The 24926-nt window shown below is 45.2% G+C and overlaps 1 protein-coding gene across 2 annotated transcripts in view; it reads left to right on the forward strand.

Annotated features, from left to right (window-relative positions):
• Positions 1–20558, forward strand: part of AMOTL1 (angiomotin like 1) — a 73704-nt gene extending 53146 nt beyond the window's left edge. For both annotated transcript variants that reach the window (XM_072927234.1, XM_030269574.4), the window contains 7 exons: positions 3300–3445; positions 9157–9306; positions 12757–12947; positions 14251–14376; positions 15626–15852; positions 16560–16829; positions 17580–20558. In XM_072927234.1, the coding sequence (XP_072783335.1) occupies positions 3300–3445; positions 9157–9306; positions 12757–12947; positions 14251–14376; positions 15626–15852; positions 16560–16829; positions 17580–17683 (1214 nt within the window). In that variant the 3' untranslated portion in view covers positions 17684–20558. The remainder of the gene's footprint in view (positions 1–3299; positions 3446–9156; positions 9307–12756; positions 12948–14250; positions 14377–15625; positions 15853–16559; positions 16830–17579) is intronic.
• Positions 20559–24926: the final 4368 nt, after the last annotated feature.

Consider the following 24926-nt stretch of genomic DNA (forward strand, 5'->3'; position numbering starts at 1 on the left):
GTGTCACCGGAGCTGGCTGGGACACAGCTTGATCTAGGTGAGCAGAAGAGATGACTCTTGTGCCCCTCCTGGTACATCAGCTGGACTGAGGGTGACTGGCAGCAGCTGCCATGGCATTCACTCGTGACCAGGGACGGCGGATGGCAGAGCTCCTCCACACACTTGCCATGTCAGGAGCTGCAAGAGTGACAAGAGGCTGAAGAAGTCCCTCAGGTTTCACTGAGGAAAGGCATGGTCACTGGAAAGCATTTGTGGAATTAACAGCTGTGAGTAAAGAGCCGCCACTGGGGAATGAAAACCTGCATAAGAGAAATTATTGGAAGTGCTGCAAGGGATGTGCTATGGGAGGCACTCTTGTTTGCAGGAAATCTCCTGCAGCCAAATGAGTCTCCGGCTGCTGTAATTTGATATATTTTCTTCTGCCAGCAGTGGTCGTTTTGAAGTAGCAAGGACTGTCTTTAAAATATGTCCATGTTGCCACTCTGCAACATCACAGCAAGGCAAAAATCAGTTTGGGAGGTATTGAGATGGTCATTAAATTGGTCAAATAAGTTGATACTCTGATAAAATGTGTGCTAAGGTGGGAGTCACATCTGAGTTACACTGAGTCTGTGTCATCTCATGCCTGTATCTTTTTGTCTAAAGTCTCCATTTCAAAGCAGATTCAAGAATTGTCTACTTTTGATGCACTTGCCCGGCCTGACAAGTCAGAAAGCCTGTTTGAGCAGTACTGAAGCAGCCTCCTTGCTTCAGCCCCTTTACCCAGCCGGAATACAAGTGTAATATCCACAGTGTGTGGGGGTACAGCAGTCGGAGGCAGTCTGTAGAAAGCTGTGAGATTACAACTGTGAGCTCCCAACAGTGAAGCCTTTTGGGAACTCTTATGTAATGGGGTATGGCAGTGACCCCGCAGAACATAGAAATAATTATTAATTAGAGTCCTTTAGTTAAACAGGTGTATGCAAAGGTAGTGCAGTAAAACAGTGTTTTCAGACTTTAAGGATACTTTGTTTGCACTTAAAGAGAATTTGAGGTATGTTCAATTAAGTCCTTCATCACTAAAAATTAATGCAAATAAAGAACTTGCACAATGTACCTCTAGGATTTTACAGGATGAAGCTGGGATGAAGAATTGTTGAGAGTCGTTCAGGAAATTTTTCTTGCCAGCTTTCTAGTGGTGATTATTTTGTGTATTTGTGTATAATTTGTCCTCTTTTGGCAGGATAGACAGCAACAGGGTAGGCTGAGGACTTCAAGTTCCATGAATGGCAGTTGAAAATGAAGATCCCAAGTCCTGTTTTGCTATGTTATCCCCATGTGTAATGTGAAACACGGGTTTCAAATCCAGAGCAGAGTATGTGTGGTCCCAGCATGAGGTGGTGGAGGGAAAGGCTGAAATAGCATTCGTCTTCCGCTTCCTCACCCTCTAATGACATTGGCTCCCTGATAATTTGCCCAGATTTACACCTTTCTACAATACATACTAATGTTCCTTCTGGCTAATATGATTGAAGTAAATAGTTTTGCATTGAAGGAAGAGGTCTGCATGTCTACTGTAAAATCCCTTACCAACAAGGGAAGAAGAAAGCCACCATCATCCCAAGATGGCTCATGGTGGCAGTCAGTGGTGCAGTGTCCACAGCACTCACTGAGTTTTGCTTTTGGGCTTTGCAGTGACCAGCATGATGGTATTGCTGCCAGGAGTTTTTATGAGGTGCTGAGTTCCTCCTTTTAGGATAAATGGGAAGACAGGTGGGTGGGTTTGGGCTCACCTTGCCCACCTTTGCCTTGTACACATGGCTCAGCTTGTATACGTCTTACCTTGCTGCAGGCACCTGCTGATGGTGTGTGAATTAAACCTAATTCTGTTCTCATCCCACCTCACATTAAGGAAGAATGTGACCCTGCTGGGGGTAGTTCATGGAATGGCTTTGGCTATGAGAAGTTTTCTGACCCTGCTTGGGGGAAGGTGGATGGTTGGGCTTCCAGCTTGAGTGGTCACATGTGGGGGGCATGAACTTGATGTTTGGGGCAGACTTCCCATGTTTCAGTGTTTTGAAGCAATTTTTAACTTCAGTTAAAAAACAATAAAATATGTAATACTATGTTTTAAAAATAAAAAGTCAAAACAACATTTAATTGATACCAAGTAAATTTTTGGAGGAAAATTTCCTTCCTAGAGGCTTTCCAAGTATCTATTTTTGTTGTCATTCAGAACAAAGGCCAGATTTTGAAATTTCAGATGTCACTGAAAGAAACTTCGATTCTCTGCTCACTCCAGTCATTAACTGTTTGTGTTCTGGCATCAGGGATCCAGTGATTGGCCTGTGACACTGATGTTCCCAGAAATGGCTTCTCAGCACTGTCAGGGGAGAAGCAGATGGAGCCAAGCATTTTCCCAGGCAGCTTGCCAGCAAAGTCAGTGGTGGGCCTGAAATTTGTTGCTGAAGACAAAGATGTGAGCAGAGTTGACTGAATTTAGCCCGTTGTTTATTTTTTTTGAGGTTGTTTTAAATCTTACCCAAAAAAGGGATCATTTTTCAGCACAGAGGTTATCTACATGCTTTAGTCTCACTTGTGATGCTTAACAGAAGAGAATCACTGGTCACTGGATCCTTAAGTCCTGCAGGTCTGGAAGGTCACCCAGGGCCCCCATAGGCCTGAAATGGCTCCCAGAGCCTCCCTTTTCTCTGCATGGTCAGAGGAAGTGTGTACAGAGGCCTCCTATCATATTCTTTGTTACTGTTTTACCCGCTTTCCATTTTCAGGCTGTCCAGAACAGATTTGTGTTTAGTATTTGGCTTCTTCAATTTTCTGTATTTCATGATCTCTATCCTTGCCAGTGAAAAGCATGAGGCACAGCACAGCCCACATCCATGGGGCTGAGGTTTCTTGCCCATTACAAAAGGCAGCAGTATTGAAGCTGGCACCTATAAGCAGTTCTTGATGTAGGGTGTTGTGTAAAAAAGGGGGAGTTGGTGCAAGCCAAATTTTTTCTAGGGGATGTGGTAGCAGTTCAGCAGAATGGAAAGCTGTGAGGCAGTGCTGAGGGCCACAAACTCTGCTGGTGCAGATGCAGCCCAAGCTGCCACTTGTCTCTGCTGCTGGTGTAAGGCTGGGGGCTGAGCCCTGGCAGTAGAAGCTCCCTGCCCGCCGTGTCTCAGCACTGTGTTGTAAAGGCCCTACTCGCTGCTGCTTTTCATAATTTTGGTTTTTCTAGGGAGGTGACAGCTTAGCTCCAGTGTGTGGCCTGGGGCCAATGAGCTGTCCTCATGGAGTGGCTCTTGTCTTTCTTTCAGACAAAGAGAACTTGAAGGAGAAGGAGAAGTTGGAGATGGAGCTGGCAGCTGTGCGTTCAGCCAATGAGGACCAGCGGAGGCACATTGAAATCCTTGACCAGGCCCTAAACAATGCACAAGCCAAGGTTATCAAGCTGGAAGAGGAGGTGAGGCATGGACAATATTTGTGTGCTCTGAAGATAGACATGGCTTGTGGTTAGACCTTTCTCCATCCAAGTCCTGATTCTCTTCTACCCATAGAGTGATGGGTCTTCCTGTTTCCCTTGCACTTGCCCTTTTATAGAGAAAAAGTGTAGTTGCACAATACTGAGCCAAACATGCAAGCAAAGGACACCATAGATGTGTCTAGAGCAAAACCTTCAACATGTAACCAGGAACAAGATAAAATTCAGCTAGCTGGTGGCTGAGGTAATGGTAGGATTTAACAGAAAAATTGAATAAAAAACTGACTACTCGCTGATCTGGGACTGTGATAGAGACATGTGGTGTTAGTGTATCCTATTTTTCACTAAAGAATACCAGGAAGCTTTTGAGATGCACACAGCAACACAGCAGTGCAGGACTTGGTAACTTCACATCTTAAAATATCTGGTTGATCTGGCTGGAAGCAGACTGACTGACTAAGATTTAGAGCTACAGGTTTTATTTGAGAGTTGAAGAGAACCTATCATTCAGAACTGTGAGACCCAAGAAGTGCAAAATCCCAATAAGTAATCATATAAGCCTGATAATGAAAATAGGTATTCAGATAGGAAGAGAAACGCCATGCACAGGATGCTCTTTAAACTGTCAGAACAATACCTAGTAGTTGGAAGCTGAAACTAGACAAATTCATAGTGGAAATAGTGCTCAGTTTTAACTATATCTAAGAGTGACATTATCAGTTCTCCATTACGGGTGAAGAAAGTCTCAATTTATTGTATTCCTTAAGGACCTCCAAATCAGGTGTGGATCTAGTGACTAGTTGAAAGTCTATGCATTCTAGCAGGTCAGGCAAAACTGTCAAAACAGGCCTTTTTGATCTTTCAGACCTCTAAAATCTCTGTCCCTGGGCCCAACAGAGGGATAATGTTTTATGGGAAGTAAAAGGAACGCGATCTTTTCTCCCTAAGTGTCCAGGTCATTGGTGACAGGAAGGCTGTTGCTGACCCTCTGCCCTAGCAGATTAGGTAGAGGGTCAGGCTCTGGCACAGACTGTTGGCAGGATCTTGGGCAGCTCTGTTCCCCGTCAGGGCCTCATTTTCCACCTGCACCCTCCCCAGGGCTGACCAGGGGAGCAGGGTATGCAAGGAATCTTGTGGGGAGCAGAGAAAGCCTTTCCCAAATACTTGCAATTAACTTAAGTGCCATTCATTGTACTGGAAAGAAAAAAAAAAAAATTTACTTAGAGTCTCGAAGATTTAGGTACTATATGTGAGTGTTGAAGACATTGCTGGTTTGTACCTGACCAGGGGCCCATTCTGACTGCCTGTTTAGAAACATTTTAAAAACTCAGTTTCCTTGGATGGATACACTCAGCAGCAAGAAGAGGATCGCATTAAGTTTAACTGCTCCTTTGTTAGTTAGACTAAAGCATGCTCACCATCTGGGTGTATTTGAGGCAGTCCCTTTGGGGTAGCTGCAGGAGCCAGCATATCTTTAATCTGTACATAATTCACTTGACACTCTTTGGCTGAAAGGCAACCTGAGGTTTTCTATTTACATTTCATTACGAAGGGTGAATAAAGGAGTGGTTTAGGTGGCAATGCCTGCTTCTACACTCATGGCATCATGCAGGGGATGGGAAGAAATAGTGTTTAACTTGTGTCTGGTCCACAGACTGTCAGTGTGATACTGGCAGGTAATATTGACTTGCTGAGTAGAGACTAGTGAAGGCACAAGCATTTATACAGTGATCTCCAGGCAGGTGGTTCAAGAACCCACCTTGTGCCTGCTGGGTTGTAGTAAATATGTTAGCAGCCTTAGGGCTCTAAGAGCTTGGCAGTAGTCAGGTTTTAGTCTAGTCATCCAACAGAAATGTGCCTCTGCTGGATCCTGGATTGTGGACAGGTAGAGCTGAGGAGAGGTTAGATGTTCCCCTCTAGGGAGCTCCTAACCTGCTCACGGCATGGCAGGAGTTATGGAGGTGGTAAATTCCTGCCTGGGGCACTGTAGGTATTACAGAGAGGTGGTAATCTCCTGCTTTGGGCATGGTAGATCTCAGAGGTGACAGAGATGAAAGTGATGCCTTGGTATTTGCCAGAGTATATCAGAGTTCTCAACCTGACAAACCCGTGTTGATCTGCTACCTTTTAACTTATTTTTTTCATTCTAGGGGCAATTCAAATGATTTTTTAGCCCACCTGCTGTGTTTTAATTGTTCAAGGCAGTGTCAGGCAGCTTGGGTGAAGTGCAGTTAATCTGAGGCTGCCAGCATGTGCCCAAGTTCCAGCACTCACTTTCCCTTTTGTCCTGTTTCATGGCCGAATCAGAGCACCTTTTCAACAGTCTCCAATGTTTCTGGATCTTAATTAGACACATGCAGAAGATAAGCTGCAATGTTAAACCTTCCTTTTAAACCAGGGATTTTTACTATAATTCAGAATATATTGAGGAAAACACAAATTCAGTCAAATCAAAATGACTGTTACTATTGTTAACAGAGCTCCAGCTCATACACTGCTTTGTAAATCTGCCCAGATTTCTTCTACCACCAGCATGTAACTAACAGTTTTTTAAATCAAGCCTCGAGAAATAAGCAGTAGCTGCTAAGTTGAATTAACATAAGATAGAGTTCTGTATAAATCTGCATTATCCTGAGTGCCTGCTAGTAGAAGGATTTAATTCAAAGTGTGTAGGTGGTATTATCACCTCATGTCATTTAGCAGACGGCTGCTGGAATCATGCATCTGTTCCATGCTTTGAATAGAAAATGAAATAATTGGAGAGGGCTCAGAAAGCAGCTGTTTTGGGATTTATTTGGGATCCAGAAGCTGATCTTTGCTGGGAAGAATTAAAGTGAAAAGTTGTCTGAGCTTTGGTCTATGCACATGAACATGAATTACTGAATGGTTATGATTAGAAGGGATGACAGTGGGTCTTCTGGTCCAACCTCCTTGCTCAAGCAGCATCATCCTAGAGCACATGGCACAGGATGGAGTCCAGATGATTCTTGATTGAAGAGAAGGCTGTACAACCTCTCTGGTCAATCTGTTCCAGTGCTCAATCACCCACATAGTAAAGAACCCTCAGGTCCTTCTCTGAAGAGCTGGTTTCCAGCAGGTCAGCCCCCATCATGTACTGGAGTATGGGGTTATTTCTCCCCAGATGCAGGGCTCTGCATCTGCCCCTGATGAATTTCAGAAGGTTCCTCTCTGCCTATCTCTCCAGCCTGTTGAGGTCCTTCTTGGAGGGCTGCACAGCCCTCTGGAGTATTGGCAACTCCTCCCAGCTTTGTGTCTGCAGACAACTTGCTGAGGAGGCACCTGCGCCTTCACTCAAGTCATTGATTTATAGGTTTACAAAGCTGGGCCCAATATTGAACATTGGGGGACACTACTAGGGACAATCTCCAATCAGATCCTGTGCCTCCTGGGATCTGCTGTTCAGCCAATTCTTAATCCTCCTCACTGGCCACTCACCCATGGTTCCTGAGTTTACCCATGAGCATGTTGTGAGAGACAACATTGTGAGCCTTGCTGAAGTCGAAGTAGACAACTTCTCCCTTCTCTCTTCACTTCTCCCCCTTCATCCCTCCAGGAATGGATGAAGAAGGGATTGCTATAGAGAGATTAAACATTGCTATTTAACATAAGAGGAGATAATGAGATGCAGTGTTTGAAGGCTGAAGCTGAGCAAATCAGGCTGAAAATATATAGTTAAGAGTAATTAACACTGAAACTTAGAGTGATAGTGGAGTCTTCATCTCTTGCAGTTTTTCATTCAAATGTCATATCTGTAGAATTCAATTGTTCAAACTGGAGTTACATTTCTAACCCACTCAGACCCACTCATCTTTACTCAGATTTATTTGCTTGGATGATCTCCTTTTAGCCTTAGCTCTTCTTCGTCTTTATTTTCCTAATCCCCAGGACAAGGGCCGTGTTCAGGCAAGTTTGCTGATCTAGTGAAGAAGTGAATTGTTTAATTAAATGCTTCTTGCTCTGGTAGATCACAGTCTGGAAACAGAACAAGAAGTAATTTGCTTAAATTGCATAAGAGAAAGTCAGATTAGGCATTGGGGTAAAAGTTTTCTGGCAGTAAAGGGAAATAAGCTGTGAAGTAGTTTGCAGGGATAGGTCGTGTAATTCCTACCCCTGGGTGATTTTGTAAACAGCTTATACAGATACGTGCCAGGTTTTATGTACAGTTGATCCTATTTTGCAGCAGAAGGATGGATTGGTACCTCTTCAGTTGCCATCCAGTTTTGGGTTTTTTTGGAGTCTGTGTGTCTGTGAAGTGTTGGAGCTTAGTGTCACATGTCTCTGATTGTAGCCATCCCTCCCTTATGGATCCATGCTTCATTGGGCAACCCAAATTAATTTGATTTACAACATTTTATACTTTGTGTTTTAAATGCATTGATGATTTTTTTTTTGTTTATGAATCTACATGCAGAATAGAAAAGTAAGAATTGGCCTGAGAACCTCCCTATAAACTTATGAATGTGAGAACTGTCTTGTTGCATATCTCCTGCAAAATTGTTTTTGAAGGCAGTGGTGGGTATGTGAGCATCGCCTCACCCACAAGGGCAGAGGTGTTGTGGGTGTGAACCCTGGGGCCTAGAGGGCTGCTCCAAAGCCAAGTTCTGACTGCTGTGATACAGATGGACCCTGCAGCATTTGGCAGGACATGGGAGAGCAGATGAGGTCTGCTGCCAAAGGGAGACCCTGGGGGAGCTCCCTAACCCTCTCTATCCATGCTGGTGTGGCTGGAGGTGACACAAACACCTTCTTACTGCCAAAATAGCACTTTCAGCAAGAAGCCTCTACTGTGTGGGTCTTGCCAAGCCTTGAGCTCCTGAGGAATGTAGTCTTCATGCTGCTGCCAGAGACTAGTGGGGTTTATAATCTCATTAATTTTCAGGGAAAGCTCAGGGAGCTGTAAGCATTACCCTAGATTGCAACAGGGCTAAGGAGGTCACTCTGCCAGTTGTTGGTGCCAGGCATTAGGGAGGTTTGTTTGGACCAAGTTATGCTTTTGTTGTGAGCAAGCCTGTATTTCACTTCACCTGTGACATGGATGGATTTAGGGTGACAAAAGAGGAATCTGTATCCCTTTTGGGGTATGCTGCTTGAGCAATCTCTGGCTGTAAAACCTTGCATTGCAAAACCCTTGTGTCATGTTTAGCCCTTCAGTAATTGCATTATAGATGTAAAGAGGGCCTGGCTTTAGCTGCCAGGACATCCCATCTACAGATTACCATGGACGAGCCTGTGAGCATGACAGAGTAGGTGAAGTGCTTCTGGCTGCTGGCACTCTGCTTGTTCCGCCTGTGTTGAGCAAATATGCAGGAGTGAAGAAGGAAACCCTCTGTTTGGGTGAGGGCAGTGTGCTGAGTGTCAGTAGTCAATAAAACCCACGGGGATTCCTCTTAACTGGGTCCATCCTGTGTGTATGCCCAAAGAGTATCCACCAACATGACAGCTTAGAAATGGGATCCCCAGTGCGCAGAAGATCTGGGGCAGCATTCCTTCCAAAAAGGGTAGCTGTGCCCCAGCAGTGCCGGCTGTGCACATTCCCTGCCCATCCTCTCACTAGAGAAACTCTTGGAAGCAAATGACCAAAGCCATGCTCAAGCCCAGTGTGTGCCTGCAAGTGCACAGGGCCCAGGGTGGGGTACAGTGCCCTCCAGACTGCTGACCCCTGTGCCCCACAGCTGCGCAGGAAGCAGGCCTATGTGGAGAAGGTGGAAAAGCTGCAGCAGGCGCTGACACAGCTGCAGGCGGCCTGTGAGAAGAGGGAGCAGATGGAGCGGCGGCTGCGCACACGCCTGGAGCGAGAGCTGGACTCACTGAGGATGCAGCAGGTGAGGACGGAGTGATATTGGTAGGACCGCAGCACGGGGCCTTTGGTCTTGATTTGAACAGACGGTCACTTGCAGCCCTGCCAGGTGACATCTTGTCTTTGGATTCGGGTTGTTGGGCTTTCCTCCTAAACGGTTCCTTCGGATAGGGTTGTTGATCACTAGAAGTGTTCAAGGTAACGTTGGATGGGGCTTTGAACTTGTGAAGTTTTCCCTGCCCATGACAGGAAGGCTGGATTTAGATGATCTTTGAAGATCCCTTGCAACACAAATCACTCTATGATTCTTATTCCTGATCTTCAGCAGAGGATGGGGCCATTCTGCTGTGGGGCTCTGGGTGCAGTTGAGCCCTGCCAGCTGCTGGGCTGAGTAGTCCTGGCTCCCTTGCCCAACAGCAGGCAGGGGAAAATGTCCTTCCATGTTTCTCTCCCTAGCAGTGACAGATTGTGCAAAAACCAGCTCCACATAGAAGGAGGAAAGGTGTGGTACATGTGAGATTCACCCCAAAAATTTTAGCCAATGTTTCATTGAAAAGGCCAAGTGGGATCTGGTAGGAGCAAGATCTAGGCCCATATTTGTTCTGTGCAAAGCTTGATGTATGTGGTTCACAGAAACTTCAGTCAATGACAAATCTGGAGTCAAGTGATGTCATCTTCAGACAATAAATTATTTCTATATCAGTCCAGTCCAGAATGGGCTAGGAGTATAGCTTTGAATTTATGTGTGTGTCCCCTTGTTTTTCGGCAGCCCTGTGTCCTTAGAGGGGTATTGCTATGCTTATATTTTATGCACAGTTACTCCTTTGTTATAACACCTTTATCTGTAAGTCACAAAGTCCAGTCATCTTGAAAAGGAAAAAAAAAAAAATGAGGAGGTTGGAGGGAGAATTTCCAGGCTGCAGCCCACACCAAATGCCAAGTACATAGGCATTGGCCCTGGAGGAGAGTGAGCAGATACGCTAAATGTATCAAACTACAGCCTGGGGAAAAACCAGCAACATAAGCAAAGCATGATGCTTTTAGAACTCTTGAAGTACTCACTCGTATCTGTCATTGCACGCATCTGCTACTATAACCTTTCCTTATTTATAAGCCATTAGTGGACACCAGAGCAGCTGTTACACAGAGCTTGTGCTGCCAGAAAGCAGAGGGGCTGATCCTGCCGGCAGGATGCCATTGGGGAATAGCTCTACGGTCAGGGTCAGTGTCAGGGGTTTGCAGAGTCATGAGGCAGCCAGACCTGAGAGCATCCCCTTCCTTCTGGCAGCCCCAGGGCAGGGCAGGTCCTCCAGCACTCTTCCCAAGGTATCACTCTGCTGCTGCTCCCTGCAGACCCTTCCCGTTAATTTCTACTCTTTCTTGCTGCCATAAAAGTGTTTTAAGTCTTTCTTGCCCAGTCCACCACGGGCTTGGTGTTAAGGTCTTCTCAGTTCCCCTTAGCCAGCTCTCTTCCAGTTTAACAAAGGAATTACATAGAATATAACATGCTAATGCCATTTGAGAAAAGAACATCTGAGAAAAATACAGTTAAAATTCAAGTGAAGGTAGAATTAGAACTAAGGCTGGGTACAGAGACAAATTGATATATTAAGTAACAGGAGTGGACTACTGCGGAAATTCTTGTCTTGTGAGTTCAGGCTATGTGTGTTCATTTGGGCAGAAAATTCTTCTGTAATTTACAGATTGTTTAATTTTATTTTTTTTTGGTACCATAATTAGCAATTGGTTGTTGGGTTGACATAATTTTCAAATGCCTGAACCCATTCCATCTAGTCAGTTTTAAGAGGAAAGATACTATTACCTTCTTGCCTCACCTATAAGCTTTGGGAGACAACTTCAGGGTATATTTACTATTTTTATCTATACTGTTTGTTTATGAGCCACAGTATTGCAGATAATCACTTTACATCAAAATACCCCAGCTTTTCACTTCAGAGCTGTCTTCTCGGAGTAATCAAAGTTATAGCTACTGAAACATTTTCTCATTGCAGAGAAAAAAAGGTGATTTTCTTTTCTCATTTTTACCAGAGTGAGTAGAAGGGACCCAGCACACAGAGACAGTGAGCCAGAATCTCTTCTGTCCCTGGCTTGCTGGTAGCTAAGTCCAAATGGCAGATCTTCCTTATCAATGGCACACAAATTAGGCCCAATAAATAAACCCTTTCAGTCAGCACTGCAGGCTCAGTGTGCAGGGCTGGCAGATGTTTTGACTCAGAAAATGACAAGCTCCCTTGATGTCCCAAGATACCATTTGTAGACAGGACAATACTTCCAAAATACTACCTTTCTGACAGAGGTTTGACAATATTTTTGCAGGAGCAGAGTCACAGCTGTTGTTCCCAAGGGCTGCTCCATACTGCATTTCCAGAAAGCATCTTCCAAACATGTTGTTACTGTACCAGAGGCAAAGGCTGCAGCCTTTCCTGGTATCTCTAGTTTCAGTGGCACAGCTTTGCCAGTGGAACTTCAAGGTGCAGCATGAATGAGAAGCCAGTGCTCCTGAGATGTGGTTTCCTCTTCAGCACAATACTGTTCACCATAGAGTTTAACAAACCTCTTGCATTTTTTATTTAAAAACAAATTTATTTTACTGAGTTCTCCCAGAGCTTCATGCTTCTCCCCTCAGTGTGCCCTCATCCCTCTGCTGAGCCAAGGACTGGATCTCCCTCTGCCTCCGCTCCCTATCAGCAGTGAGAGGAGCACAGGGTAGATACCCATGCTGCTTAGGTGACTTAATTAAGTGCTGTAACTGGGTGGAATAAATCCTGCCTGGGCAAGCACTTTTCTTGCAGCATAGATGGAAAGAGTTATGCACCCATTGCTGTTTGTCAGCGTCCCATGGGAGCCACTCCACAGGTGTCTGGGAATCTTCTACCCGTCTAGTTAGAAAGTTAGCTGTTACACCACAGAAGGCATCCCCTGAGGACACAAAAGAACTAATGTGCCAGAAGGGACAGGGTTAAATGCATGGCTGGGATATTTTCCCAGTTGCTGCTTTAAACAGGGTACATGCAACTAGGTCACATGCTTTTTTTTCAGCTTTAATATATAAATGCTCTGGTAATAACTGTGTGCCCATACTTAGCACTGTTCAGCTATGGGCATGAAGTCCCAGCTAGAAGAATATCTTTTAAAGTTTCATTGCTTCTTTTCCTACCAACTTTTTTTCCTACTTTTTCCCTTGGCTTGGGGTATCTCAGGAAATCTCTGCACATGCAGGGTAGCAGCCAAAACCCTGCTTCTGTCAGCATGATCTGGGGAAGCATGTGATAGGGTTGCACATATGGTCAACTTGCCTGTTCTCTTGCAAGCTAAGGAGTTTAGCCTAGGATTTCCACCTGCCCCTGTCAAAAGACGTGGGGATGTCTTTGTATGTGCCAGAAAACTGAGGAAAAAAGGGTCAGCATGCCATACTCAGCCGGGCATGAATATCTGTCACTGTTTCCATTGGCAGAGGCAGGGCAGCTACCAGACAAGCAGCCTTCCAGAGCATAATGCCCCAGCCCTCATGGAGCTGGTGCGGGAGAAGGAGGAGAGGATCCTGGCCTTAGAAGCTGACATGACCAAGTGGGAGCAGAAGTATCTGGAGGAGAGTACGATCCGGCACTTTGCCATGAATGCTGCAGCCACAGCTGCAACGGAGAGGTAAGATGACCTTGCTGCAAGCAGGCAGCTCTGTTCACCATGGACACATGGCGGAATAATAAAGAGTGAGTGTTCTCTTAAGGCTGGATGCTGCTTGCCTTGCCCTACTGAGTCACACTACTAGGGTTAATGCACTTCTCCTGGGTGTCATGCCAGTGAAACAGAATAGTTGCTTGAGATAGAACTTATCCTTCTGACCGGGTCCAAAAGTTTATCACGTCTAGGCATCAGATTGAAGCAGTGGCCTCTGCCAGTCTCAAAGTGCCAAATTACATAGCACAGGTAAGGCAGCTCCTCTGCCGTGGTGGAGTGAGCAGGGACGTGGTATATGGCTGCACCCATCCCCTTGCCTGCAACAAGGTTGTTTAACCTAGTTTTAAAACACTGTAATAAGGGAAATCATGTTGCCTAAATAGCCCTTTGTCACCATTTCATTAATGTTCAAACTAAAATGTTTTTCCTGATGTTAAGCTAAACTTTTTCACTGCAAATAACCTCCACTGATTCTTGTCCTTCCCAGGCATTACAGGATGAACAGCTGACCGCTGTTGATGTTTAAATAGCCTTGTAAATATTGGAAGACAGATATTCCCTGTTGTATTTTCTCTGGTCTGAACTAGCTTCCTCCCCTCAGCCATTCCTGACATGCCCTGGTATAAACCCTTTCCCATTCACATTGCATATGTCTGGACTATCTGTCTCCAGTTTGTCTGTGTCAAAGCATGATGGCCGAAAGCACAAAAGGCAGTGACATTTCCCAGTGATCAGGAGGATGAGATAGTTAACTTCTCACCCCAGTTTCTTAGGATCCAAATCCCCAGGAAACATCCTTAAGTGAATTTTCCCTTTGAAATGTGTTTAGATGTGTGACTCAGGATGGGCTTTCCTTTTGCACTCCAGTCTAAGCAGCAATTACTGTGCTATTTTTCAACTTCCAAAGTGTAGAGCTTTGTTACTTGTTCATGATGTAGTCTTGTTGACTTGGGATCTGTTGCGCGGGTCCCTCTGATGTCTGACCCTATCCTGGGTGGCTGTTATCCCTGTGTGGGTCACCGATGATTCCAGCATGCTCTCTGTTCCTTTAACCCAGTTAAATTAATGGCATTAATGACCCAACCCAAGCCAAGAGTAGCCTGCAACAGGATGCCCTGATGCCAAGTAGTCATCTGCTTGATGGACAACCATGGCTGGCTTGCTCTTTGAACATGGGTTTGGGGTTTTCTTTGCAAGTTTCAACCTCACTTGCAAAAGCCACCTTCACAGTCTCAGGAGCATGACTCACTGTGGTGAACCTCTTTGCCAGGGATGCCTCGGCCCCGAGCCACTCGCACAATGGCAGCTATGGCGAGACGGCACTGGAGGTGCGGGGCTGGCAGGAGGAGGAGGAGATCATGCAAGCCAACCGCCGCTGCCAGGACATGGAGTACACGTAAGGGATATGCCTTGCCATTCCTGCTTGTTGTGGTCTTGGGGCTGGGTTCAGATCAACCAGGATGCCCTTCTGTTCCTTCCTACGTGCCTGGAAAGGATGGGCTTGACTTCACTTTGAGTTAGTTTTGCTCTTCAGCATTCAAACAGGGATTAAAGAGTTGTTGTCATTAGATAAGTTCCTCCCTACCTTCCTCTCAAGCCTTCTGCCACAAACTCAACATTTTTACCAAGCAGAGGCTGTTCCACTATTAAAAGTAGGCTGGCATGCAAAGACACAAATTTTCAGGCACTTTTATAAAAAAGGTGTATTTCCTTGCAGAAAACACCAGTGATTGTTTTTACTGGGTTTGAGTTTTGTTTTTCACTCACAGATGCGAGCTAATCCTGATTCCAAGGAAGTAGTGGAGTTTTACCACTGCCTTCATAAATATAGATTAGCATATTGTGTTTAAATTGCTAATTAAACGTGTGATGATGAAAAAAAATGCTTTCGCTGCTTCACAAAATACACCTTCATTGTATTATATATTGTACAGCACACTCGGGCTAGTCATTTGACTGTCAAAGTGTACAAGTTTTTGAAAAATACAGTTTTGTAGTTGTTCAGTATGATTTGGTGTTAATCATTCCTTGAGAAGAGTTCAGATAATCCCATTCTTTTTAGTGATTTGAGAGTCTTCAGGGTCTGTATAAGAGAAGTAGCAAGGTTTGCTCAGCTCTGAACACCATGTGCTGATTGTTTTTGCAGCAGTGAGGGAGAAGGAAGAGCCCAGACCACCTCTTAGAGAAACCAAAATTAACTCACTTCAGCAGATCTTTACTCCAGCTGACAACAGACCTGAATCCTGGGGTTAACTCAGTCTGCCAAAGCATAGTTTCCAGATTTGGCCCCAGTGTATTACAGGGTTGAAAATTGTCTATGCGTTTGTATTGTAAAGGTAGAATTGTGCAGCCTGGTCAGGATGCTGCCCACTGCTCCTGCTGGGCTAGTGAAGCCATAGCATGGATGAGTGCAGTTACCCTTGCAGAAAAGTTTTGGCTGAATAGCTAGAAATGCTGTCTGTTTTGAAGTGCGTTGTTATCCTTGGAGGAACTGCCGGGAGCTGTCTTGCCCAAGTATCCAAAACCAGAGAGGACAGAGCAATAGAGCATCTGCCTGGGGACCTCCCTGCTGCCTCCAGGTCTGGAGATCTGCCCATATGAGTGTTTTTTCCATTCCTGTAAGCAGAGCGTTCATGTTTTGGCAGCATAAAGAATCTCCATGCCAAAATAATTGAGAAGGATGCCATGATCAAGGTCCTTCAGCAGCGGTCACGAAAGGACCCTGGCAAAGCTGACAGCACCAGCCTGCGTCCGGCTCGGTCCGTGCCCTCCATCGCCGCTGCTGCAGGCACGCATTCGCGCCAGACCTCGCTCACCAGCAACCAGATAGCTGAGGAGAGAAAGGAAGAAAAGCTCTGGAAGGGAAGCATAGGTGAGTTCAGCTTTTGCTTAAGCTTTGGTTCATTCATTACTTCATGCCAATCCTTCTGCTTGAGCTTAGCCAAAGTGCCTTGGCACACATTGCCCTGACAGCTCATTTCCAGAGCACTTTCCACGGGCAGAATGTGTGTCCTTGTGCTTAAGTCAAAAACCGGTTATTCTTTAGCTTTGCATTGTATCTTAATGACATTTTAAATCATATTAAATCATTTTGCACTGATTATAGAAAGTCATAGTTGAGGGAAGCCCTCCTAGATACAAGCACATAATGTTTGCAACTTTATGGGAGTGAATAACAAATTTGGGCTAGAAATAAAGCCTGCATAAAGTTAATCAAGAGGCTGAGAGTCCCTTTGGATAGGATAGCATGATGTGATATGGCAGATCAATGGGAAAATCAGTGCAGGACTGCCTGTTGTTTGGGGCCACATAGGAATGGGGTGTGGAGGTGTGCAAGGCTGTGTCGGGAGTAAGTGTCACTGGGATGTGTGTGCAGAAGGGGAGACAGGGAAGGGAAGCTGCTTTCCAAAAGCTGTTTTGTAGGAAAGTACCATGCGGATGCCAGGAAAAGCAGCATCAAGGGGAAAAGCTAAGCCGAACTAAATGACGGGAGCCATTCCCCACATCTTGCTCTGGGGTGGGACAAGGGACAGCATATGCATTTGAGCCAGGATGTGACTGATCTGTATGTGTTTTTAGGGCTGCTCTTGGGAAAGGAGCACCAAGACCACCCATCAAGCCCCTCTCTGCCTCCGCCTCTGCCCTCCTTGTCTTGCATGCCCATCCCAGTGCCGGCAGCCTCCCATGCAAAGACGGGCAGCAAAGACAGCAGCACCCAGACTGACAAAACCGCTGAGCTCTTCTGGCCCGCCACCGCCTCCTTCCCTGGCCGGGGACGCCTGGGTACCACCCCATCACACAGCCCAGTCCCACGGCCCCTGGGGACACGAGTGGCCAGTGAGAAACTGGGTGAGCTCTGCCAGATCTGTCAGTGCAAAATGTCAGCACCCGCAGGGCTATCAGCAATCCCCAGAGACACATCAGTATTAATGGGGGCATGGTGTGGGTATTGGTGCTGCCACAGTTTGTAAGGTACGGTGGAGGTTTCTTCAGGGAAACTAAAATTGTAGAGAGAGAGCTTTCTAGGTCTGCCCAGAGTGGCTTTGCAGAGCTTTGTGCTCGGCAGCTTCTGTAAAGCTCCATTTGTCAGTGGCAGGCAGAATTTGCAATTATTTGTGCTGCTAGATACAAAATTGTAGAGTTTCACACCTTGAAAATCTGCTGGTTTGCAGCCCGAGCAAAGGAGACATTTACTTTATGCACATTATTTTGAAAAAGCCTGTTTCTTACACATCATCTCCTCTCAAAAGCAAGTTTTCCCTCTAAAAACATGCTATGTATCATTAAAAGGGCTGACTATGACAGAGCTAGATGGTCTTTAGCATCTCTTCCAACCCAGACCATTCTATGGTTTTAGCTAAAGAGGTTCTTTGTTGTGTATCTCTTAAATATAATCTCGGAGTCTGTGCACACCGACACACCTGCTGTCATTGTGCAGGGAATTCAGCATCACACATTCATAGTGTCCCGAACAAATATGGCTTTCCGTATGTAAGGTGTACAGGTAATACATGCCCCACCTTCAAGGAACGGGTTGATATTTGCTTTGAACAACTTGAATTTGGATTGAAGACCAACTTTCCCTTCTTTCCATTGCAGAGAACTTCAGCCACGGGAAGCTGCCTGACAGCAAAGGCAGAGTGAGCAGCCTACTCCACAAGCCTGAGTTTCCAGATACAGACATGATGGAAGTCCTCATCTGAGCAGAGGACAGCATCTCTGGGGTTTTGTGTGTGTACACTCAGGCCCAAGATGGTCCTCAGTGTGCCAACCTTGAAAACTAACCCTGAGAATCTGAAAAAAGACAAAGTTTATTCCCAAATTGAAGCTAGAGTCTGATATGTTGATACTTTTCACCAGGTGAGAAGTCAAGAGCACTGAAGAGAAGCGAAGAAATGAACGTCTGACATTTTCTGAACAGAAAGGATTGTTGAAAATGAAAAGTGGTGTGAGAAGGGGAGTGTTGAGGAGAAAGGAAACTATATTTTCTGGCATCAAGAGAAAGTAGTGAAGTTACAGACTGGTTGCACGCTGCTGCTCTGTTTTCCTGCCTCTGCAACCAGGACAGGGAGTGAAAACCTGTCTCTTTGGAGGCCAGAGAGAGTTTCTGAATAATCCAGGAAAAACTTGCATCTTCCTCAGTATCAATGCATTTCTCAAAGGTTTCAGTCTCACAAATTTCACTTCTTAATTTTTGTGAATAATTGGTCTGTAGATGTACACGGCAGGTTTTTGTAAGTATTTGTTTGAAGTGGCATTGGTGTGGCTTTCCTGGGCAGGCAGGTCAGGTGCCTCTTTCTTGGCTGGACAAATGTTTCTCTTGGAGATGAATTTACAGTACAAATATTGCTGTCTTGCAACCTCAGAGCTCGCTGAGACTTCTTTTTTTGATAGGAGGAGTTGTTGGCTGGAATTCTGGTGCATGAATGTAGAAGGGGTTGGGGCGACCCTGCTGAAGCAAACCCTGTTGTAACCGTAGGAAAGTTTCAGGAGGGAAAGTTGGGGGAGGACCCCAGCAGCTCCCCTAAAGGGCTGTGTGTTATAGAGTTCCTTCAGAGGGGAGTTGCACGGGTTTGTTTTTAGAGGAGTTAAGCTGGATTTGCATGTGAGATCAGAAGATACCTCTTTCTGGGCACTGGTTCATCCTATGGGAAGAATTAGTGTATCTGTGGTAAGAACAAGATTTTTCCTTACTTTCAGTTCTTATAGCCAAATCCTAGCTTCTTTGAGCATACAAACCTGCTGTTCCAGCTGATGTGGGACTAAACATTAAGGAGTGCAGGAGCAGGCAGGGAAGGGTTTAACTGCAAAGCAGTACGTGAGCATCATGTGTTTTCTGTGCTGAGCTGCGGTTTCTTTTCACCTTATTTTACCCAGAGTGGAACATTTCTTATTTTCAGCTTTGTCCCTGAATTCAGTAAGAGGCAGCCAGCTCACCCACTGTGTTACTCATGGCTTCGTGCACTGCACATGCCGATGGGGAAATTTTCCTCTGTAAGGCATTTCTGTATTGGCTTTGCAGTTCCTGAGCCTTGTGGTGCACTTTGAGGAGAGCTTGGCTTTGGGAAAAAGAGCGATGGGATCTAATGTGAAGCTGCCCAGAGTGGAAAAGTGATGTGTGCTAGAAGTAATTGTGCACTCAGGGCTGCTCGAGGTCACCTCTTCCCATAGGTGACAAATCAGAGTCCTTGACTGTTGAGGACACCAGGCATTTTAAACTCTGCTTTCACTAAAAACTGAAGTCCTTGTGAATTTAAAGCCTTCACAGGCCAGAGCCTTGTGCTCAATACTGCCTGGCTGATACCTTTTATTTTTAAAAAGAACAAAATTGCTATGTTAAAGCTATGCACTTATTTTTGCGTGTACCTAGAATTAGATGTATGTTGTTGTCACCCTCTTTCTGAGTTTCGCACTTGTTAAACTAAGTAGTGGTAGGTAGGTTGTGCAGGAAGCAAACTGTGTGTTTCAAGTATTAGCAGCTTTGCATTGTGAAACCAAAGGTGTAAAACCCTTGGAAGATGTTATGCAGCTTAATATATGCCTTGTAAGATAATTTTTTTTTCCTCTAAAGTTAATTTAAATGTTGTAATTGTTTGCATAAAAGCCGGGACCGCGTGTGACATCACCACTGACCCACTTTTGTGGCCCTTCCTCAAGCATCTGTGGTAGGAATGGGGCAGGAGAAAAACAAATCAAGGGAATACAAGTAAAATATTGGTAAATTTTTAATTGCATCATTTTTTATCCAAGAAATAAGGATACCCAGGTGCTTAAAAGTTGCTAAGCATTTTGTTACCAGCTGTAATATTTCTTCTGCTGAAACTTCAGTAAGTTATGTGCAGGCAGACGGTGAGGCATCCAGGAGAAACAGTGCTGGATCAGCACAGATCAGCTCTTAGTTGTGTTTGGTAGTGGTTCAGCTCGATTTCTCCAAGTCAGCTCGAGTGCAGCACTCCTCCTTGAGGAGACCACAGTCTCTCCAGTTTCTGCTATCCAAAGCTGGATTTACACTTGATGCTGCCCCAAATTCATGGTCACATACAGGAAACTGTTACAGACAGTGTGTAGGCAACTTTCATCTAGGCAACAGCTCAAATAAACCAAATTCTCAGCAATTGTGTTGAACTCAAGAGATGTTGGTTTTCCTGGAGGGAAGGTCTGGAGGAGTTGTGTGTCTCCCTCCAGCCCAAGCACTAGCAGGACTTGGATGGGGTACTACTGCCATATGTCAGCCCCGCTGAGCAGAGCGGTCCAGCTCCATTTGTGCTGGCTTTCCCAGCTCTTTGAACTGTTCTGTGTTTTTGGGAAACTGTGCTGTAGCCATTCCAGGTGATGTCAGTGATAACTAGTTGTAAAATACTGTCATTTTTTATTGTTGTTGGTTGTATAGAGAAGTTTGTGTACAGTGTTTTACAGCTGGAGGGTTATTTGTACATAGGGGGGGAAATGAAGGATGTTATGTGTCACCCCCAGCAAATGTTGATATTGTTGGTCAGCCAAAGATTTCTTATTCTTTGCTGTTTAAATTTGTGCCTTACTATTGTAGATAATAAATGTATAAACATGTTTATTTTCTCACTTTTCCGGTGTGAATACATTCAGTCCTCTGGAAGAAAGGACTTTAAAAAAAGTTTTTAGGCTTTGGAAACAATGTGTTAAGACTAAGAGGGGATACTTCAGGGATTTTTAAGGTTGCATCCTCTCCATTTTTCAGAGGTGTTAATGAAAGGCCCCATAGCAGGTGACACCAGTGGGCATGAAATCTGTGGGTCTCCAAGGCAGAGGATCAAACTGGGAGCTTGCCCAAGCAAGAAGAGCATGATTTTAGAGATGATAAAGAAGAGATGGTTTTAGTGAGATTGTCTTCACTGGAAGGAAATGAGAGCGAAAACTTAATGAGATACTTTGGTGATGATACGAATATTTTTTAGCTCTGTGTTCCTGCTAAGCATAGAACTCCCACTAATTTTTTTTTCTTGAGGATGAGGGGCTTCTTTATTTGACAGATGTTGGATCAGTGTGAGTGAGGTACCTAAATATCTTTTATATCTAGATGTTTCTGAATTATATACTGTGCTCAGTAAGGAATAAAGACCAGATCCCATTTCATGCTGTAGTGCTGGCAAGGGGAATGCTCCAGCCTGGTGGAAATATTGTTCCTGTGTTTGTTTATGCAACTGAAATAAATGGGGGGAAGGGAGCAAAAGTGAGCCAAGTGTCTGGCTCTGAGTTAGGGAGGTTTGCTCAGCAGGCTCTCACATGCTTTTGAAAGTGTCTGTTAAAAAATTCCTGAATCAGGTCCCAGGGAGCTGCAGGCATTAAAGGTATGAATGCCATTAAGGGCCTCTCTCTCCTACAAATTCTCTTCCTGTCCCAACCTTCTCTCCCCAGATCCTTGCACACATTATAAAAAAAAACCCAACCTGTCCTGAGCAGGAGTGTGTCAGCAAAGATCCAGGGAGGTTGCAGAAGCTTGAGGAGAAGTTTGTTTGACCCAGATCTCAGCACCATGTGTTCCACATGCAAGCAGAGGTCAGCCTGACCCATTTATCACTCCATCTTCAAGATATGGCAGCTGGCAGTATTTTTAGTGCCAAGAACGAAAGTTAGGTGATTGCTGAGATTGTGGCTATTCAACTTCCTTCAGTTCAAGATTTGACAGTAAAATTTGGCATGTATCTTGTTTTTCAAGGCCATGGAAGAGAAGGAAACTATGAGAGGCCAAACCAATATTAGGATGGGAAAAGCCTCATGGCCAGCTGTGTTGAGATATAACAAAGAGGGGGCGTATTCCGCTTTTGGGTTGTGTCTTCACCACAGATGCTCCAGCCAAAAAACAGAATGTCACTGTAACACTGTCTGCAGGTTAAATATATTTTGCATAATAATGTCAGGAATAAACATGCAAAGAAGTAAACTTTGGGAGTCAGTTTGTTTAAACATTAAAGTCCATTATTCCAAAAGTAAGTAACAGGCCTGCATCATGTAAAGAAAGCTCAGAAGAGCTAAAAATATTAGCAAGATTTCTATTTAGAAGCATTCAAAAATCTAGTCCAATCCAAAATAACAAGACCTTTTCAGGATTCACTTGGATTCAGCGCACTGTGCAGATGTATCATCTCTTCTGCACTTGTTTGTTACTGTGTTCAGGGCTTTCTCCTCCCAAAATTTGAGAGGGGCAAACATACAAACAGCAGTGAGGTGCATTCTTGGGGAAAAGCTGTGATTTCAGACATCTTTAAATACCCTCTAGGTCTGGACTTAAGGTACACTGGCAGTGAAACGTGAAAAGTTCAGATTTCACTCCCTGGCAGGAAGGATGCTGCCGGGATCCTGCTTGTCATTAGGATCCCCAGTCTGGGTCTGGATGCAATCCAACAAACCAGGCTGGTCTTGAGCACCCCGCTGTGTTCCTCGACCACTCTGGGTCAGGTAGGTCAGCCTGAAGGTAGTAACCCCCCTCTCTGCAAACCAAAGCAAGTGGGGAAAACAGGGCACGATGTCCACAGTGCAGCCCCACCTGAGAGAGGGGTGAAAACACGAGCAGCTGTCATCGTGCCGCTGTGATTAATGTTCATCCAGACCTTAAGCTGCAGCTCCGAAGCCTTGTAAAACCAAACACGGGTGCCCAGCATTCCTGAGCTATAAAAGGCCCAGGAATTCATTGACTCGAGGTATGAAGACCACGAGCTATTTTCTTTCATACTGACCACTTCAGCTTTAGATGAACAAAATATCAGTGTGCATATTTTCCAGAGTAACCTTGCATGGCCCTGCTGCAATCCAGAACTCAGTCCTGTGCCAGTGCCCTCCAGTCTGACACAAAGCAGGGCAGCAATTAAGAGATGAGACCCAGGTCTGTGTTGGCCCCCCATACTTTGAGAGGCTGAAGACCTGCAGCAAAATTTAGTGCTGAAAGGGGACTTTTTTCCCTGGTACCACATGATGAGGCAGCAATGGAGCTTTTGGCAAGCTAAAAGTTGGAGGGTGGCAGTGCTACCACCTTTCAGGAGGTCATGCTCACATACTACCTGACCTGACCATTGTGGTGGCTTCTCCAGCTGCTTGGTGGACTCTTTGACTCCTTGTTCATGGCTCCCCTGGTGCTTGGGTGCCCTGGGAGCAACCCTCAGTCCCCTGCAGAAGCAGGGTGAGCAGCCAGTGACCCTCCAGGCATGTGAAGCTTCCTCCAGGACATCTGGGCTCAGAATAAGAAGAGGGGACCATGATGGCAGCTGGCATCGCTCTGCTGATCCCTGGTTTGGGCCAGGTAGGAAAAATCCTGCTAGGAGGAAGCTCCAGGAGGAAGAAAAGTGTTGTAAGGTGTGAGGAGATGGAGGTCCTCTTGCTTGACCAGTTACTTGGACCCTTTCTGGTAGGCTTGCTACTAAAACTGCAATGCAATTTGGTGTGCAAAAAAATTGCTGCTTGGTGTAAATCCCATCTGAATTCATAGAAGGAACCTTAAAGACGTATATGTAGTTCCAACACCCCTGCCCTGAGCAGTGACACCTTCAGTGAGACCAAGTTGCTCAAAGCCCCATCCAACCTGGCTTTGAAGGTTTCCAGGAATAGGGAAACAACTTCTCTGGGCAGCCTGTGCCACTATCTCACCACCCTCACAGTGCAGAATTTGTATTCTAAACTAAACTTTTCTTCTTTAAAGCTGTTACCCCTTGTCCCATCACTACATAGCCTTGTAAAAACTCCCTCTCTGGCTTTCTTGTAGCACCCCTCCTGTAGCTCTGCCTTTCATCCTCTCAGGACACATCCTACCCTGCTCTGCTGCGCCCTCTCACCCTGCTGCCTTCAACATCTCCCAGCTCAACCCTGCCAGAAAAAGGCAGTCAGGTTCTCATGTGCCAGCAATTTTACTGTTCAGTTTTAAGACAGAACAGCTTAAGAGGTATGAGCTACCCTCATCTAGGTGCTTGTACAGTGCCTTGTGTGGTAGCCCCAAATCATACTCTCTAGCTGTAAATAAGGGTATTTGTTGACCATTACTATTATCTGCATGCCAGCTCTGTGTACCTCCGCTTTTAAAATGAAATCATTGTACACATTCCTCAAGCCTAAATCTGGTGCACAGGTCAGAGCCCTTTCAGTTAAGTTGTTAATGCCTCATCCCCACCACAGGGCTTTTTTTGGATGGCTGAGCCTTCCTTTTCAGATGCCACGAGTGCCTTATCGTGTTACCCAGATGGCTCTGTGTGCTGGCTCTCCTGCCTGCAGGGCTCTGAAGCCTCACCCGACCCCAAACACGACTGCACCCCCAGCCCACATCATCCCTGTCCCCATCCACCAGACCAGGTCCCCTGGGCCATTCCCCAGCAGCCATGGGCCAGCTCCCGGGCAAAGCCTGCTGGCACACGGCGTCTGTGCAGGAACCCCTCCCTCTGCTGGCTCATCCTGCCTGCTCTTACCTGGCCCTTCAGCTGGGAAGGCTCTGGGATGGGGGTTTTGGTCTGAAGGGCAAGTCCAGCGTGTGATGATGGTGCTAATACCTGTAGTATTATAGCTACAGTCGTTATAGCCCTAATGACAGCTTATTGCTGCTGCTGAGATCCACATCACCATGGCTGGATTTAAAGAGTGTACAGTGAGCAATCTGGGTACCCTGCTATGACAAAACCCCTTCATTTCATGAAAGTAAACAAAATCTTGAGATTTCAATGAAAATTATTTCATTATTTTAGCTTCATTTTGATGCACTTCCTTTCTTTCCAATTCAATTTCATTGTTTTCACCTAATTCCTTCATGAAAATTCTTTATTTCTTGAAATTATTTAATTGAAATCGCAAGATTTCATTTCATGAAATAAATGAAATGAGAAATCAAGAAATGAAATGATAGCAAAGGAAATAAAATACCACAAAATGAAATTGAAAAAAAAAATATTTTTGCCTACTGAATGCTGGATAAAAAAACCCCAAAAGGACCAAGCC

This window comes from Taeniopygia guttata, chromosome 1 (assembly GCF_048771995.1).
Source record: "Taeniopygia guttata chromosome 1, bTaeGut7.mat, whole genome shotgun sequence".
Lineage (NCBI taxonomy): Eukaryota > Metazoa > Chordata > Aves > Passeriformes > Estrildidae > Taeniopygia > Taeniopygia guttata.